Source organism: Pleurodeles waltl, chromosome 4_2 (assembly GCF_031143425.1).
Source record: "Pleurodeles waltl isolate 20211129_DDA chromosome 4_2, aPleWal1.hap1.20221129, whole genome shotgun sequence".
Taxonomy (NCBI): domain Eukaryota; kingdom Metazoa; phylum Chordata; class Amphibia; order Caudata; family Salamandridae; genus Pleurodeles; species Pleurodeles waltl.
The window spans coordinates 736,559,673-736,579,128 of NC_090443.1; the positions used below are offsets into that span (position 1 = coordinate 736,559,673).

Consider the following 19,456-nt stretch of genomic DNA (forward strand, 5'->3'; position numbering starts at 1 on the left):
CTCAACCTGCTGAATAAATAGAATCTCACTTAAGCTCTAGCAACATAAAGCTACTATTTGTGATAAGAGATGTGGGACATCTGCATATAGAAAAAGGTTCCCTTATAGTTTTCACCTTTGTCTACTACTGTCTTTTCTGCCCTTGTATCACCCTACTCAAAACAGGCCCCAGAACTTTGCACCACACTGTGATAACCACCCTACTTATAAGTTGCAGTTGGACAGACCAGGGCCGCTCGTTTGAGTCCACTTACATGGTCTAAGAGGTAGTGGTATAATCATTAAACATTATTCATATCCTGCTAATGCACCAGCCTTTCCCAGAACTTGCTGCTCTTTACCATGGAGCACTCTGTCTGATGTGCAAGTATATTTATCATTCTTATCTAATCAACATATTTAGGCAGCATATCAGAGCTTCATATAACCCTCACAGTAGTAGATCCCTTATTAATTTATAAGAATTCCCTTATCTTGCTTTTAACTAGCCCGATAACCTCCTCATGCAATAATAGTTTATGGTCTACAGTCGATCTGGGACATTATACCAGACTCGGGAAATTTAGTTTCATTTAGACATAAGCATGGTGGAGATATGAATTGGTGGGTGCATATCCTGGGAAGTTTTTATCCAAAAGGAAAATATATAATCTTAAGAAATATCAAAATTTCTTCAAATGATTTGCGTATCCTTTTGTGGCGGCCAATATATCGCTTCATTCATCGATTAGACTTAAAATCTAATTTAGGCTTTAGAGATATCTATGAGTTTTATGATTCTTTAGTTCAAAAAAGAGGGATGTAAATCTGCCCAATTCATTATTTAATAGAGTATTGAAATCAACACCTATAATTAAAGGTTCCGTAAAGTCAAATACATTGGTTGCTAGGCAGTAAAACTACTTTAGTCATTGATATTTGGCCCATAATATTCTGCACTTCCTATGTGACGTAAATTGTACATTTTATTTACCTATATTATTCTCAATATTGCTGGAGATAGCATCTGTACCCTGGTGCCTAATTGCTGCAACTTCTTCATTCTTTTTCCCAGCTCCCACTGCCTTACCTATGTAACACAGTAGGCATATACCTCATCTAATAGTGAAGGAAATGCCTCTAACCTTGTAGGCCTGGTTTTCCCATTGTAACTTTTTAAAAAATTAATATTGTTTTCGTAAAGAAACATACAGTAACATCTTTAAGACAAACGACAGTGACACAGATTTCAGTGATAAATTGAAAATATTTGAGCTGTCCACACAGATCATCATTACCAAACCCCACATATCAATGACTTCAATTTATTTTTACAATTTATAAAATAATTTGTTTTTGTATGGAGGTTCATGCTAGATTTCAACTGTTACTAAACCTCGTAAATAATAGGTGTTACTAATACACAGGCACCGCTACACACTCACTCTCCATAGTGTTTCTCAAGAATGGCTAAGGCTGATGGCTTGGTTTTCTACCCAAATCAAGGCAATAAGACTACTCTTAGAACGTGATGTAATGAACGCCATATTGGCTGTGTCATCCATGTCAGTAACTCGAATCATATTATCACAAATTAGGCTTTCTGTTTTGCCTGTGTATTACATGATTTGTCTTGAAAATATTTCTTTAAAATGTGTTTTTTTTGTTTTCAGACTAACAAATAAGAACATAATCCACAGAACACCTGAATGGTCACTTATTGCTGTTGTACTATTATCATTGTAAGTACCGTTTATGATGTAAACCTGTTTTAAATGGGGGTAAACTTTCTACACTCCCAACATGCAGACCAGAGACTTTGGGAAATCTGAGTATAATGGTAACTGCAGGGCTCAGGAGATCTTGAATTATACTATACCCTAACTTCTGATTTTCAGATTTTGTGCGAAAGGAAAACAACAATGTAGTCTAAAAAAATTTAAAATACTTTTGCATTCTCTCTCTTTATGAAAGGTTCTTCTCACTGACCCCTTTAAATGTGTTTTAATTCTCATTTGTGAACTTGCAAACATTATCATGTGTATGTGTGCTATAAATGACAGTTAACGTGTAGAAAAGCAGGTAGACCTCCTTATTAAAGAGTTGTCCCGTCAAATTTTGCAAGACGAAATGCCCTCCCATGAGAGCAACCCAAACTCATTTTTGATTTTTTTATTCAGGAAATATTTCTAAACGTTTACCTTTTAAGTTGCATTTGTGTTGGGAAATTTTAGATGTGCCCTCTTTTTGGGATGCAGAATCTTCTGCATATATGATTTCATTTTTGGCAACTGTGAGTTAGTTCTTTTCAGTCATATGAGGCATACAGTACACCACTAAATGACACTTTTTGCTCTCAATTGGTACATAGTGTCTAAGGATCCGTCACCTCTTTATCTACATAGGGTTAGCAAATCCTCAAATCAGCAATTAAGTACTGCTTTTTTTTTTAAAGGGCTCTTTAAATATGGCCTTTGGAAATGTGTTTTCCTGTTGTCCTGCCACTGTATTTCTCTAAATATTACAGCAACAAAACATACAAAAAGGCAGCTGCACCTTCCACTTGACCAACGCTCCCCCAGAAGCACCACTGGCCCCACTGTGTAAGGGGAACTGTCTTCATCCCATACTGTGAATAGAGCCACATCCACTGTTGAGTTTGTTGAAGCATATGTGGCCCTGAATTCAGGAAGTTCATCATGTTTGCCTCTTTGTTTTTTGCACCAAAACATCTAGGGTGGCGTTTAAAGAATGACCACGGACTCAAAATTGTATTATTTGCAAAAAAAAATAGAGTTTACTTTTCACAATATAATGAAACACCAACTTACTTGTCCACTTCCAGGAAAATAATTAATGATCTTTCAGTGTGATTTTGCCACTGAAGGCTGATGAAAACTCATTCCCTAGATACTCCCTAGAATGGCATTTTCCTCATTCCTGGTGCAGCCACCGTTAACAGTGGACCAGTTTGATATTCTGACAAGTCATTGGGCTAACCTAGGATGTTTGCGATAGTAATACACTCCACTATAAAGTCGCTCCAGTTCCATGGAGTGGAACTGCTATGATTATACCTGGGTAGTGATAATGTGTCCCCTTTGCTGATAATGTCTTTCATTACTTTTGTGCCCTGAAACGCAGCTATGATGCTTCCACTTCCATATAATCATGACTCTAAATTTAATTTCCAGTAATTGCAAAAGTTTTATGGAATGCTTATAGATTCGGAGCTCCGACTGACAAATGTGTAATTAGTATGTGGTTACATCATTTACAGAATAAGTGCAAAAATAAAATATTACAATTTATTCCCCAATACACGACTAAAAACTTAGGGCCTGATTAAGAGTTTGGTGGACAGTTTTCACAGTCCGCTGAACTTCTGAGAGGGAGGTTCCCGCCACACTGGCTACCTCCCGCCAGACCCATTAAGAGTCAAAACCTCGGTTTGCACAGCAGACAGTGAACATTATGACAATGCTGGGCAGGGGGGGGCCTGCACTGCCCATGCCAAGTGCAGGGGCCCCCCTGCACCTGTTCTTTGCCAGCCTTTTCATGGCGGTGAAAAGGCTGGCTGAGAACGAGGTCGTAATCGGGAGTGCTGCCCTGGTGGATTAGGATCTCTGCCATCACCAGACCGCCGGGATACAAAATCCTGGTGGAGCTGGCGGTCAGACCGCCTGGGATGTTATGTGGCAGTCAGACCGCTACACAGGCAGCAGTCCAGACCACCACACTGGTAAGGAGGCCCTAAATTGCACAGAGTGGTTGGAAACCAAATTCAGTATTAAATGTAAATGATCTTTGCTGAGAACCACCTTTTCATCTGGACATTGACAGAATCCCTATGCAAAACGGCATTGTAATCTGACCTTAGTTTATTGGCTAACATTGTTCACTTACTTTTATAAAGGTTATTTGTATTGTTGTGCTAGGCAATTAACCCCACAGTCCTAAATGGCAAGTAGTTAAGTTAAATAGCATTTACTGCCAGCACAAGTTGTTGCTGCATAATGTGAAATTAAAGAGGTTTTACTCTAAATTGTTTTGTTTGGTCTGGTGATAGAAACAGATGATGTGAATTAGCACCAGCTCTTGCTGTTTATGACCAAGGATCACTTCTCCTAGGCGTGTTAACATATAATGGCTATGTACTAATTAATTCATATTCTGAATGTTTTGTTGGTTTGTGATGATTATGAATTGCTTCCATGCACAACATACCAGTATGTTCATCTTAATAATACTTGTTTTGTGCTTATTGAGCTGTAGTATGCAACAACCTTGTTTTTGCTGTACCTTTTTTTCCTTACCTCATGCAAGGATAGCAACTCTAGTTGTGGCTTGAATCCAGGTTGGGGGGTGGGGGTGACACATATAAATGTCACATTTCTATAGGGAAACAGTGTGTGTGATTTCGTCGCTTGTGGACTGTTATGATTCCATGGGGTACAGTGGCAGTCGGTTGAGCACCATGCCCATGAACTCTGAACATTGGCTCCAAGTAGGGGGCAGTCATTACCTCTGGCCTAAGGAGAAGCATGAGGGGATTTACAGGTTTACATGTTTAGCAGATTGGCAGAAAACTAAATTCAGGCTCTTGTTAACCCTTAACAAAATGCTAGGTATTTACTAGCTGTTCACATGCCTAATACACGCCTGTGCCTAATATTTTGTTTATTTTTACTACAGCAATCTTAAATCTTTCATGGTCTGGATTAAACTTAAAAAATGCTTTGCAAAATATAAAATTATGGTCATGCTAAATTTCTCAGAAAAAAATAGGCGAATCCCGGGTAACTACATTTACACTGCAGAGTCCATGACTGATCTCAGACAGCCTCATGCTGGTTCATCTTAACAAGACCAGCATTTGCTTATTCACCTTTGCAGATCCATGGGCTAGACACTTAATTCAGAGAGCCAGGGTTAACTGAGTGGGCCAAAATAATTTAGCTTGGATCAGATTTTTTATGAAAACATGCCTCCTAGTTAAAACAGTAATTCAGTGTAAACTAATGTAGTACTTGCCTTTCCTGGACTTGTTAAGACATGCATTTACACCTGCAAGTAACCTTGGCTGACCATCAACCAATGGAACACAGCTTTGAATGGTTTGTGCACAATAGACAGGAGGCATGGCCGAGCTGTATTCCACCAAAAAGCATTGTTATCACCTCCTTCTTTTGTTTCAAACTCTTTTTATTAGAATTATGAAGTGCATGTAGGCAATATACAGTGCATAACATTACAGCACCAAGAGGCATAGAAATGAAACATTGGTTACAGCCATACAAGTTATTGGAGAATCGTAGTGGAGCATAAAAGTCCGCTGTATGATGCATTGGTAAGACCTGCGGTATGGTTGCAGCTATTCCAGGCAATTTAGAACACAGATCTATACGTTTTACTGGAGGTTTGGGAAAAACGGAGCAGGGGCAAGAGGGGAAACGACAAAAAGAGGGGAAAGTTAGAACAAAGTAATGAGAAATATCAACAAACTCTGTTCAGGTCAGTATAATATAGAAGCTCATCATATGAGGTATCCAGAAGGGCCGGGGGCATGGGGGTGTGCTAAGTGATGGCTAGTGGGGGATATAGTGGACACTGTTTTCAAAGGCACAACAGCAGCAATATTAGAGGAACAATTCCAGTGCTTTCAGCCTTGGTGGGTTAAAACAAGTGAATTTTCTGCATGAAAGATAGGCTAAAAGAGGGTGCCAGATTCTACGAAACTGCGCTTCTGTGCTAGACAATTCATTCCTAAGTTGCCGTAGTGCCATATTATGCGAAAGGTGGGCGAACCATTGTGGGTGGTAGGGAGGAGTCGGCTGTTTGCAGGCCAGGGAAATCAGCTACCGCAGCATGTAGCATGTGGCTGGCGAGCATTCAGTCAGTGGCAGTCATACCTGCTAGGCCTATGGGTTGCATACCCAGTATAACAGTAAGGACGGTGGCAGGGAGGGGGAAGCCCAGTACATCTTTAATGTGACTAAGAATCTCCTTTCAGAACATCTGTATGGGAGGACATGTCCACCAGGTATAGGAGGTAGCCTCCCACAGCCTGCTGACATCTCCAGCAAAGTGGAGAGGCCTCCGGGTAGATGTTCAGTAAACAGGAGGGGGTGGAGTACCACCGGCACATAAGCTGTTTACCGCAAGGAGAGGCTGCGGTATGTTTTAGTAATGGCATGCCAGAAGGTGTCCCACTGTTTGGGTGTGATGTTGCCTACCGTATCCTTGCTCTGTAGCGATTGGTAGGGGCGAGCAGATTTATTTGAGGAGTGTTGTAGGGTGTGGTAAGTGTTGGAGATAAGCCCCTTTATCCCACTGTAGGTGCGGACCAGTGTCTCAAATGGGGTTTAGGGACACACAGCAGCGGGGTATACAGTTGGGTGCAACGCCCAGTGTCTCCACTGTAGGTATTCCAGTCGGGCTCCCTCTGTAAGATGATATGCTTCCGGCATTGCTCAAGTGACATTAGATTGGTGCCCCAGAAAAGGTCTTGCAGAGTTCTACAGTCCTTGTCAGTCCATACCTGGAAGGCTTGGGGGCATGGGTGGGGCGGGCAGTGCAGGCGTGAAGGCTGGGTTATGAGAGATCAGGGTGTTCGGAGAAGGGAAGGTGGTTAGACCGTGCAAGACAGCCAATTTGTCCCTTAAGTCGAGAACCGTTTTAATTGGTGTTGCCACGTATGCACTACGGAGGCAGGCATGTTTGGGGAGCCAGGCTAAGTCCCTCAGTGGCCTACAAGCTACTGCCCTGTCCATGTGGAACCAATGGGATTCGCTTTCACAGACAACCCAGGCAGAGATAACCAACAGGTTTGCGGATGCCAAATTTTCCCTGCATCAATAGGGCAGTGTATAGTCAAGGTTTTTCCCCATCCCAGATGAATGACCGTAGGTCCTGTTGCACATGTTGTATATTGTCCTGGGTTTGGGGGCGGGGAGGGGGGTTTGGAAGAGATACAGTACTCTGGGAAGGATATTCATTTTTACGATATGAAACCTACCCAGCCATGATATATATAAATGTTCCCAGCATCATAGGTCTTCAAGAATCACTCAATGCAGGGGTAGCCAGTTAGACGTTGGCCATGTGTGCAGTGTGGGTGTTAGGGTAAGGCCTGTGGGGAACCCAGTTAAGAGAGCTAATTGTTGCAGCTGTGGCACCTCTGTGTTTGGGATGGTCAGGTTTAGGATGCAGGACTTGGCCATGATGACTTTGAAACCGGAGACCGTTTGAAAAGCATGTAGTCAGGTCGCTACTGCTGGAAGTGAAGTGTCATGGTGGCTTAAAGTGAGTAAGAGATTATCAGCAAAGAGATTGACCTTATGTATGTGGCCTCCGAAGGTTAGCCCCATAATTTCCTGCGTGCAGCTTATCTTGATCGTTAGGAGTTCCACCACCAAGGCAAATATTAGGGGTGACGGAGAGCAGCCCTGCCTGGTTCCCCTGCCTATAGCAATGGGTTTAGTGGGGTACCCATTAACCCGTATCTTTGTCGTCGGGCTGCATAAGAGGCCATGATGCCCAGTCCACCCTGTCTAACTCCTTCTCAGCGTTGAGTGATAGGAGGCACGCGGGAATCTGGTGTCTATGTGCCTTCTCGAATAGGTGCGCCACCCTGCGCACATTATCCGTACCCTGTCCAGTACGAATAAAGCCAACCTGGTAGGGATCTTTGCAAGGTCATGCCAGAACCTCGGATCATGGTGCGTCTGCGTGAGGTGCCTTTAAAGAGTTGTTGGGGCCATTGCGCGTAAGTGATGGATAATTTCTTTCTTCGTTTCTTGGGTTGCTGCCTCTTTGGGGTTCTTGTTGGTGCACCTATGATGAGCAGTGTTCCAGACTGGCATTTAGCGGAGTTTGGGCATCAAGTCTTTGCTGTCAGTTTGCCATTCTGTTCCAGGGGGTCTGAGAGGACTTTCTGCCTCCCGGAGAGAGCATAGAGTACGCCTTCTGCCTTCCCACATGAAGAGGAGGGCGAATGGGTGCCCCACTGATACTTTATGTCCATACTCCGCAGCTTATCCATTACTCCTTTAAAGTCTTGTCAGCGCCGGAGCGTGATGGGGGAAAGATCCTGAAACAGATGCAGGTCTGCCCCTGAAAGACCGGTTCAGTTTTTTGGCTTGCAAGACGAAGGATGGTCTCTTTCTCTGTAAAGTAGTGGGGATATCGGGAGGGGCAGCTCTGAATCATCCTGGGGCACCAGTTATGCAGTGGGCACAGTCCAATGTTGGCATGAGGGGGTCAGTGTCCCCCTGGACTGAGTGGAGGAGCGCTGCCATAAACACCATAATGTTAGTGCCCTATGCTCCCTGCGGGATCCCACGTATACAAATGTTATTGCGCCTACCCCTATTTTCGAGACCTTCTTGCTTGACCTGGAGTTCTCTATTCTGTTCCTCGAGTACAGTGACGTGTCTCCAGAGGGGCTCTTGGTCTTCTGAGCAAGCGTCCACAGTATGCTCCAGATCATCGACCCGCTCTCCAATATCGGTGACCTCCCTCCTAACATCTTTAATGCAAGACTTGAGGTGAGCTTTAAGGGAGCCAATTGCAGTGCATATTTCTTGGAGGAATTGTGCCATGTAGTCTTGCGCGACAGGGACTGTGGTGGGGGGTGTACCAGAGACTTCAGAGGTATGTGGTGGTTTATCTTTGTCCGCCATGCCGGATTTATTCCAGAGGGAGGGCAGTGAGGGTTCCTTAGCAGGTGTTTTACGGGCATGGCAGGCTAGAAGGCAGAAGACGTGTCCATATGGTTGGGGTCGCGCGCCAGAGAGAAGTGGGCTTTTACAGCAGGGTTGCACGAGTACTACAGGATGGTCTCTGTGTCTGGATGCAGGCACCGGCCCACACCGGCTGTAAAGAGCGTTGTGGCCGAGGTCGTCTGCGGGGAGCAAGTGCTGTGGTTTTCGGAGACAGGTCTGTGAGCAATCTGGCCTGGAAGATAGCGAGCACAGGAGAAGTACAAAGGCCAGGGTGCAGCATATCGTGATCCAAAGGGGGCTTGATAGATCTGCAGTGATCCCCCAGCAAGCTGGCTCAGCTCCACAGCATAGTGGGGTGTCATTGAACCAAGCTCCCGTAGTTGCAGGAATTGACTGGGTAAGTGCGGTGCAGCTATTCCAGGGTCCCTGGCAGGAAGAGAAGGAGCGCCCAGCCACTTCAAGGGTAACCGGTATGGTAGGCGTACGGCAGATGAGGTCTCTCGGCAGCCAGAATGGTGTCTGCCACTTCTAAGGTGGTGGCTGGGGCCCATTGGCGCCACAAAGCCAGGCAGTGGTGTTGCACTATACAGGCAAGATGCTGTGAAAAGGAGGGAGCTTGGGTGTCCCAGTCCCACCTGGACCTGCGGGTGTGGCATAGTTTACCTGTTCTGGGGTCTCCCACCACCAGGAGGCACAGAGGCCCGGTCCCCTCACTGCAGCATGCAGAGTCCAGAAAGAGGTGCAGGAGTTTAGGGAGTGGCTCCACTCCGGGAGTGGCTAGCAGTTAGGTCCCACCTTGATCTTTATGGGGTGCGACATGGTCCACAGTGTTGGGGACGCTAAAGGGAGTACCATGCTATGACCCTTTGAGGCGTCAGGTCCCAAGGAGTCAGGCAAGTGGACCTCGCTGCAGCCTCCACAGGCCTTGAGGTAATAAACAGTTGGTGCCCTCTGTGTCCAGTATTTCAAAGCGCCCTCAATGCATTGGGGCCCCCTCCATCAGCGGTGGGCCGCTCGGCACGTGATTCTGTCTGCAAGCATGTTGGGGCTCCCAGGGGGAAGTTGATCCTCCAACGCTATTTCAGCAAGTGCACCGCCGTTCCCAAGTCCGCTACGGAAGGTGAAATAGCACGGCCCCAAGCGTCCAATAGTCCCTCTTCTCAGGGCTGGGGTGTTCGGTGTAGGCCAGGGGCTGTGGGTGCAGCAGTGTGGTGTAAGGTGTCGCAAGCCACAAGGGCCCCCAAGATGGCGGAACTCGTCCGTCTCTGATGCCGGTTGCCACCGTCTGCTTTGAGCCTGAGGAGTTCCCAAGGTAGCCGTGTGCTTCCAGCCAAGCGGGGGAGCCTCAGAGAACCCTCCCCCCCCCCGCAATTTGTGGTGCAGGACTCGACTCCAGTGCTGAGATTAATGAGGGAAGGCTGCGCAGGGTCCAGAGAGACGACGGAGCACGTCTCACTCCATACTGCATAAAGCCACGCACCCACCTCCTTCTTTTAAACTGGTGGAGCAACCCAGATTTACTCTCCCGCTATGCTAGTCATCCAGTTGGAGTAATATCAGAAGATGTTAAAATACCTTTGCTATATATTGTGTTGGTAATGTAAAAAGAAGGCCACTTTTGATTTTGGCTTCAAAGGGCCCTGTGAGATCTTTATTGCAATCAGTAATTCTTCAGGAGCAAGAAACAAAACACATCGTATGAAATATGAGAGTGAGAATTGTGGGAATGATTTTGGAATTTGACTGCGGTACATACCAATGTCAGACAAGCTCCTCCATAACATTTTTAAAAAAAAACAATTGTGACCCACAGGAGCTTCAGAAGTTTAAAACCAAGAAGACGTCTCTGTTTGCTATGCTAAAAACATGTACTGTCTGCCAAGGAAACACTGAAAGACATGTTTTTACATCTGCTTCATTCACTGTTCTTTTGGTCTTTCCCTCAAGACCGAAGAAAGTTAATTTCAAGAACTGGTCCACAGAAATATTTGGACTTTGCTCTGGAGTATGTCTTGCTCCTTAAAGTCCGGTTGCTGAATGGCTCCTCCGACCTTGGACTTGAAGGGTAATGCTGACAAGACAGGAGCTCTTCCTTGAGACATGGGTTTGTAGCAACCAGCACTGAATTTTTGACAAGAAACTAGTTCAGTTTAAGAAACCTAAAACTATTTTCAGTCTGCGAATCTGACCCTTCTCCATCACCACACTGGAGGACAGTTTGAATCACACATGTTGGGCATCAGCCTTCAGGACCCACCTTCATCTAGATGGAGCTTTTGGGGATTCTTCGTTATGTTCTTTGAACCTTCAACCCTGGCACATTCTGGCTTGCTGCAGCCTCTGTTTACATTTCATTGTGTTTCCAGCTGCTACACCCACCAATGCTCTGACAATTTGAAACCACAGGAACTAACTTGGAAGAAGGCTCAATGTTTGGGCATCACCTTTACATACAGTCTTCAGTCATGGGCAGTGCTTTAATGTTGGTGTGCACCTCTAGGTTGTCTGAAAGAAAGCAACAAAGACTCCCTTGTTGTAGCTGTTTGACCCAGAAAAAGGCAAAGAACAAGGACTGGGGCCGATCAATTAGAATAGTTCATTGGCTAATATCACTGGCTTAATGCAAAATTAAACCTGTTTCTAAATTGATTTGGCAGTTAGACTCGAATTATAACCAGGAAAGGATCTGTTTATCTGGAACCACATGCAGTGTACAATCTGCTCTGGTGAAATTGAAACGGGTGAAAGTGTGTAGTCCTTTTAGTAGCAGCTCTGCTAGCCTACACTGTGTGGGCAATTGTGCGTCTTTCAGCATAATCTGAAAGACATTTTTATTTGCATTTTTTTAGCTTTATAAATCAGCGCTACCCTTATAAACTGTCAGATCTTTTTATTTTAGGAAAGGTGTGACTCGCCCGACATTTCTCACAAATTTTGAAACCCAATCACAGATATACAGTTCAATGTTGTGCACTTATGTTTATTTCTGCTCACCAGAATTATGTTAACACTAGAACCCCACAAAAGACGGTCGCTGCCACAAAAGCAGTCCTTATTAGTATTTTCCTTAGCTTGCCGTTGGAGACATGACTAGTGGCTTCCTAAATTTACTTTCATAGTATTGCACTCAGATTACGTGGATTTCAAAAGATCCCTTCATCATGGACAGTGTAGGAACACGTTACATTTTCTGATCTTGGCTGCCCAGGAAATGGTAAGCTCTAGGGCAGGGGCGTATTCACCGGATATTTCCAGGTCATGAAATGTTGCTGGCCATCCTCCAAGCCTCCCTCGTACTGCACTCTCTTTCTTTGATATTACGGCAGACTGACACGTAATTCCGACTTCGCTGTCCCAAGGAAGAGTCTAGCGGTAGGCATTAGCACAGGCTTCAGTGGGCTTCTACATCTGTGTCGCACTGCCAGATCCAGCTCAAATGAGTCAAGAAATCAGAACACAGAAAGCAACTTTACTTGAATGCCTTGGCATGAATTTTTTATTAACTGTAAGAACAAATCTTTTGTCATTTTTACTTTACATTATTATGGTTGAATTGGTGATTCCTGAAACGGATCTTATGAATTTTTCAGCATCTTCACATTAAAGAGAGTAGTTGAATGTTTTGTTTACAAGCAAAAAAGGTGTAGGCTTTGGTTGTCTTGAGTCAGTCTGCGTGATTGTGAGCCATGCATATTTGCAGATCTGCATGGTTAGCTATGTAACACAACTAGCAAAATGCAGAGGCCTTAAGGATCGACTGGCAGGTGCTTCCTTTTCATGATGCTAGTTAAGATTATAATTTTACATCATGGCACCCTTAAAAACATATTTAAATGCACGATTAATATGATATTTAAGGTATAGCGAAAAGACCAAACTCAGTGCATGAACCCTGAAGTCAACCTTTGTCGGAATTTCTAGATTTCTTGGAGATGATTCACAAAGATCATAATTGAAACAATGGATACATCACTCATTTGAGTCAGGGGTGTCGTTCACTCTTTGAAAGGAATGGCCTTGTGCATGGTATATATGCTTGGATAACTTACACAATGCTGAAAATGCAAACAAAAGTATGTGGTTTTCACAAAAGCCTCTGGTTCAGATGTGCAAAGCCTTTGCGCAGTTTGCAAACCTTGTGATTCGCTAAATTTTAGGGTTTGCATCCGCAAAGGACCTTTTCAAATGTAAAAAAGTATTTTTGAGTTTAAAAAAAGGGCTTTGCGATCCTTTCCATATCGCAAATAGAAAAAGAAGTGAAAGGGACATCCCCCTCCCATTTCCAAATAGAAGAGGAATGCAACCATTGATGAGTTACTGTGCCATGAGTTATATTGGTAACTTAGTCTCAAAAGGGAAGGAGCCCCAAGGACACCTTCCCCTCTATGAATTATATCAGCAGCCTCGAACTGAGCAGTTATTGGTCCTAATTAATATTCATTAGGGTGGTCATTCTGCAACCCCGACTCAAATTTTGCGAGGCTACCTATTGGTGAATAAGGGCCTGATTTAGAGTTTGACAAAAGCGTTACTCCTTCACAATGGTGACTGATATCCTGTCCCCCGAAATATATATCCCATTATATCCTACGGGATTTATATTTCGGTGGATATGTCCGCCACTGTTGTGACACAGTAACCCTTCCCCCAAACTCTAAATCAGTCCCCAAGTCTCTTTGCAAAATTAAAGCCTGGTTGCAAAAAACAAGTGCCCAATACGCATCCACTTTCTGCAACTAAGATTTTGGTATGTTTGGCCAATTGTCATATGACCGCTTGTGTAAGCCTATTCATTTCTCTTTTTCAGGTTGTGTACAAAAATCACACTTTTAATTTTTGTGCGCCTGTCCGCCTGAAAGAAAAGTCCACACAAATACCTCTTCACAATCACAGCTGTTGTGTTTTTTCACAAAATGTACACCAGGCTCATTTAGCTGCAGGTTAGTTGCCCTCTAAAGTGTTGTACATGCATTACAAAAACGGCAGACACATATTTCATCAGTGTTCTTTAACGCTAGTTTAATACCCCTCTTCTTTCCACTGTGAAAGTCCATCTCTTTCCACTGTGCACATTATCATTTGTACCCCATGTTAGGCATGTGCATCTGAGCAGAGGTAGGCTTCATGAAGTTCTAATGTAGACTAGAGTACCTTCTTGACTCTGGATTTGGTCTTTCTGGTCTGAGTAGAGTTTCCCCGAAAAGTGACCCCACATATACACCCAATATGATAGCGCTAACTGTGCGCTCATGTCTCTAAAGTACCCTCTAAAGGAGTGCGTACATTGCGTTCTGTCTATCCTTCTTGAGAGAGAGATTGCTAACTGTGCTGTACCTAAACACCAGTTATGAGCACTGTATGTTTGAGATTAACATGGGTTTCAAAACAGCCACACACCTCAGTTTTTTATTCCAAATGTATACTTGCCACAGTGACTGTACATTCGATTAGCTCATAGATGGTAGTAGTTTAGTTAAGACCATTTCAAACAACATCATCACCACCACGAAAAGTAAAGATGGAATAAGCTCTCTCCAACCAAGACAAAGATTACTTAATTTAGAACCAGCTTGCTTAGAGGATAATGAGAATCCCAGAACTTAATGGGTCCTCAGATTCCTTAATTGCTTTGGAACCTTATAAGTGGTGAGAACATCTATAAAAATGCACTTAACATGTATGTGTGTTTGTCTGTGTACGTTTGGCAGTATTTTATCAAATGACACCACCTTTCTGATATTGATGTGGAAAGAAAAAGATGTTGCTCCCTTTCTAGGACGGGAGGCAGCAGTGCAAGGCTGATTTGCGGACTGAGTCGGGCACTCAAAACCTGACCTTGAGATGCCCCAGTGTGTAAAGTTTTGATTCTCCCTTCCCCTTTGAACAACTCTGTTTAGAGGAGCCAGGTCACCCATTTGCCCTGTATGCTGTCTCTGAGATTCAAGATGGTGGCCACTGTACGTCACACCAGTGGTTCTTCTTGGTTGAATGATTTCTTGAGTTCTGGCTTCAATTAATCACCTTGGATGAGGAGGGCAGGAATTACGTCCTGCTTGAGCAGAGCTGCTGTTGGACTCTCAATCAGATCTGCACTTCTTTGACTTCACTTCAGTTCCCATCCTGGGGTTATGGTGGAGAATACTAGGAGCAGTTGTTGCTGAAGGAATGCAAGTGGGCGGATGTTTGAGGTGTGGTTGCCCAGTTCTCTTACCCTGCTCAATGATCATTACTGTTGGTTTCAAAAGCAATAAAATGGTGGCAGTACATTGCTGGAGAACCAGCCGACATAACATTTTGGGCTGTGATGTTGAGTTTATTTGATGTCACTACAGCTACTGCACCCTGCCTGTGAAAAACAACAAGGATTTTTGCACCAAGCTCTCCCTTTGTGAGAGTGTGTTCTTTGAATGTGAAGAAGGATGTCCCCCTCTGCCTGACTTGGCCACTATATCTCAGCGACAATCCCTACTTTATGACCTGATGCAGAGATAGTAGCCACTGCATCCGATCATCAATAGGATACTTTCTTCAATGGCCATAACACTGGAGGAGATGAGATCAGCAGTTCTCAGACTGAGAAGTAGGTCCTAAGATAGATCATAAGGTTTTGAGTTAGAAGTGAAGACTGGGTAGCGGGGGAAGCTATTGTGTCCGAGGCCATCCATAACTGTGCAGTTATCTCTATGCTGTTTGGAGTGGGAGGGAGATGCTAAAATTATAGTTCTTGTGGGTACCTTTGTCGGATAGTGAACAGTTATTTGTGTATGATCTAGAGGCTGTTTTTAAAGTTTGGAAAACAGTAAGAGAACTGACCAGAGGATCGATGTAAGAATGCCTGGAGCTGGGACTGTCCTTGTCAAACTGGGCAAGTCGTATCTCTCACAGAGAGAATGAGACAAAAACTACCGCCTGGTGAAAGGACCTGGAATTTAAATAATTGAAATTCAGAGGATGCAGTATTCTTGGGTTTCCTGATTTTGGTTGAGTAATACAGAAAATGAGGGAGTAACTGCAAATCACCAACAACAAAATCCAGTCAGTCGCTCTTGAGGCGTAAATATGGTTCCAACCTAGTATAGATTTAACCTTGAAAGCAGTGCATTCTATTTTACACAAGCACAGTCCGCTCAAGACTGCAAACCTGAAAATGGATTTCTGTAGTTTACTCCCTTTATCAGTAATGGGCAAGATAGCTGTGCATGAAATGATTGCCCCACCCCGGCTGCTGTACTATTTCACGACCTTACCTACCAAAATTCCTTGTGCTCTTTTTAGAGAACTAGACTTGCTGTCCATAGCCTTCATATGGGGGACGGTACGCAGGTGGGTATCACTTTCCACCTTACGAAGGCCCACTGAAGCTGGAGGCCTAGCGGCACCGGACTATGAAACTTACTATCTTCCCGCACAGTTGCAATACTTTACTCGGCCCCACCCATGAACGACAACTGGTCACCCCAGATGAATCCTCGATGCTCTGTCTCCTCATGGGCTTGAAGCAGCTGCAACAGGTGGTTTCAACAAAATATGACGCAGTGGCATATTGTTGGTATAGATGTTTACAAAAATCTAAGACAAAAACACCATATTCCTCAGACCTACCAATAGATTTTCTTACTGTTCTCCTGCACGGAGGAAGTTGGCAAGGGCTTCTGCACTTTAGAGAGGTGGCGATCACCATGATAGGCAACCTATACCAGGCAGGCACATTACTCCCCTTTGGAGACCTGCAAACAACGGTTGACTTTACAACCACAACACTTTCTCTTCCATGGGGCGCTGACGACTGCGGTGAGGAAACACTTGTGGGGCAGGCTGGGTGGAACCTCCCACAATGGCTGCACATATATTGCAACTGTGTCTGGCTCATGTAAAGCAGTTACATTTCTTTATTGAAGGATACGAATGGGTGCCCTACAACCGTTATCCACTCCCCGTCAGACAAGGAAACTGGATATAGTAATGCCTATTGATGATAACAACTGGGAAAGCGCCCAAGAATGGGTCCCTAAAATGCTAGATTCAGATTAATACATTTTTATTTTCTACACTGAGCTTACTTTGCACTAGGCCGGATTAATAAAATTTGTAATTTAACTGAGGTTAAATGCCCAAGGTGGGGCCTCACTGGGGTGGAATATTTTCACATGATGTGGTCCCATCCAACACCAATTCCATACTGTCAGGGGATGATTGACACTTTATCGGAGATTATTGAGAGATTCATCCCTCTCAACAGGCAGTAGGAGGGTCCTGAGGGATGTCTCTCAGGATCCCTCCTTCTGCCTGTTGAGTAATTTTCCCCATGCATCCAAAATAAACGTAACTAGTAAATTTATGGATCTGGGCTTCATCCTGGCTAAACGGGAAACAATTCGCAATTGGAAATCGACAAGAGACCCTAAGGTATCCACATGGAGGCGGGAGCTGCTAAAGTGGGCTGAATATGAAGGCAAAGCTCCTCTGCTGGAAGCCCCTGCAACCGCCACCCATTAGATTAGAAAGGACTAGTCGAGGACCGTAGACAGATGATAACCCCACAGGGAGACTCCCCAGTACACTCAACATGGTGACTCAAGAGGGCCTACCTTGATGGTGACCCATGAGTCTGGGAAAGGCCTTCCCCAGACGACTATGAGATCTCCCACTGTGCAAAGGAAAGAAGTGCCACACTTATTAACCTCTTTGCACACAGGGAAAGGGAATAGTGGGAGGGAAGCAGGTGGTGGAGTTTTTTGGGTTTGCCATGTATTACATATGTAACTACAAAGATGCCATTATAATCAGTATTATGCCAGTTGAGTAATGTAAATGCATGATTGTCCTCTCTTGACTCTTACTTATAAACTAATAAATTCTGTTTTGAAAAAAAAGACTGAAAACATTGAAAATTGGAGCAGGATGGACAATGCTCTCCCAATTGATTGTTTTTTGGATGCTTTTATGGAGCTATGTGCCCTCCCTCAATGGGCCAAAGGAAACGAGGGATGCAGATTGTGTTTTTTAACTTTGTCTTTTCTCTTTCTTTCTTCCTCTCCATACTGCCTTCCCTTTATTTCCTTGGGCATTGTGTGTGTTTTTAGCATATAGGATTTTGTGATTTGGGCTTAGCTATCAGTGGTGCTGTAAGTGCTGTGACACTGGGGTCCATGGGTATTATGAGCCCACAGCACCCTTTTTATGGATGTTTTTTGTTCCACATATGCGGCTGGCTTTGTTTTTTTCATGATTGCATTGGGAGAATATATAGACAGTTCTAACACTGGGATCAATTAATGATGCACTCGTTTTCTCCTCACCAAGTGTCTATTAATTGAGGTCTAATATACAGTTTATTTTACTTCACTTTATTTGTCCCTCATCACAATGCTTTTCTTTAGTCTTTTAGTTCAGTATATACCAGTGAGATTCATGTTTAGAATACTATTTCCTAAAGAGAATTTTCATTTTGCTTCCTGCGTATCATCACATTTTTTAAGTGCATTGAGAACATGTATACCTCTAAAGCAAAGTGGACAGTTCATTCCAAAAATGTACATTCTTTTTAGTGTGTACATCGCATTATAGTGGCTAATAAATTCCACAGTTTCACTTTCTTTTATTACTCCTTAATCTTGTTCACCTACTTTGCACATCCTTTTACTTGTGGTGGAAACTTTGTTATGTCAACACATTTCAGCCTCGGAAATTACTTACATGGGCCTCCTCACGGCTGATAAATGAGTATTCACAACATTAAAAATATGTATTTACACTATATTGAAAATCACAATCTCCACATATTATACATAGCATGGCACCCATTGTTTCACCATAGCTTATAATTCACATTACTCTGTTTCATAACCATTTGGTTCTATAGTGATCTGTTTAATGGATTTAACAATAGTTAGTCTCTAGTTTCCTTTAAATATCTCTTAACGTTGCCCCAATTATGCCATCGTCTTGTTAATTCCTGACAATTTCCGAGAAAGATTTGTCAATCATTAATGTGCGATTCGGAGGGATGCAAGCTGTAGCACATCACACGTGACTCCCCCGTCCTGCATCCTCCCCTGTGCGGCAGCCGCGGCGCAAGGAATGCTACCGGGCTGACGCTGCTTAGAACGCCCGCTTACTACCGAAACAGCTTCAAGATTCAGTCGTGCACCTTACCTGGCCTGCGGGGGAAAGGACCCCGACAACGTCCGCGAGGGGATTTATTCGACTCCCCAGCCTCCCCTAGGCCACTCTATGCACTTTATTTTATAAGCAACCACTCAGCATTGGTAAGCACGGTGTGATCTAGTGCTATATTGATTGTTCTTCCTTTTTTTTTTTGCTCATGAAAGTCTTTGAAGGCGCTGTTGACTTTCAAGATCCTGGTCAGGTGTTCAACCTTACGGCCATCAGAAAATTAAAAACAGCAAGCTTTCACTATTGTATGGACTGTTGAGCTGTTGGGTGGCAGGGGGCTCTTTAACTGTAATTGATGATCCACTCATTGAGATAAACTATATTTACGATGCTTGCAAAGTCGCTTCAGCAGTATCCAAGACTGCTAAGATTAGTAAGATTGATAAGACTGGAGCTTTTTCCTTTCTTCTCCAGGTGCAAACACCTCTGGAACCTCTGGGGAGGCTCTAGTCAGCAAATATCCAGTATGAAAGGACCCGCCAGTAGAATCTGGGGCATCGGAAGAGAACAACTCCGATGGGAGGAACAGCCCTTATGGCTGTAGCGAGTAGCCATCCCCTTGTCAACACTATGCA

The 19,456-nt window shown here is 43.9% G+C and overlaps 1 protein-coding gene across 5 annotated transcripts in view; it reads left to right on the top strand.

Annotated features, from left to right (window-relative positions):
• The window catches only part of RPAP2 (RNA polymerase II associated protein 2), a 419,624-nt gene that overhangs the window by 264,607 nt on the left and 135,561 nt on the right, over positions 1–19,456 (top strand). For all 5 annotated transcript variants that reach the window (XM_069232353.1, XM_069232357.1, XM_069232356.1 and 2 more), the window contains one exon: positions 1,653–1,721. In XM_069232353.1, coding sequence (XP_069088454.1) covers positions 1,653–1,721 — 69 coding nt within the window. The remainder of the gene's footprint in view (positions 1–1,652; positions 1,722–19,456) is intronic.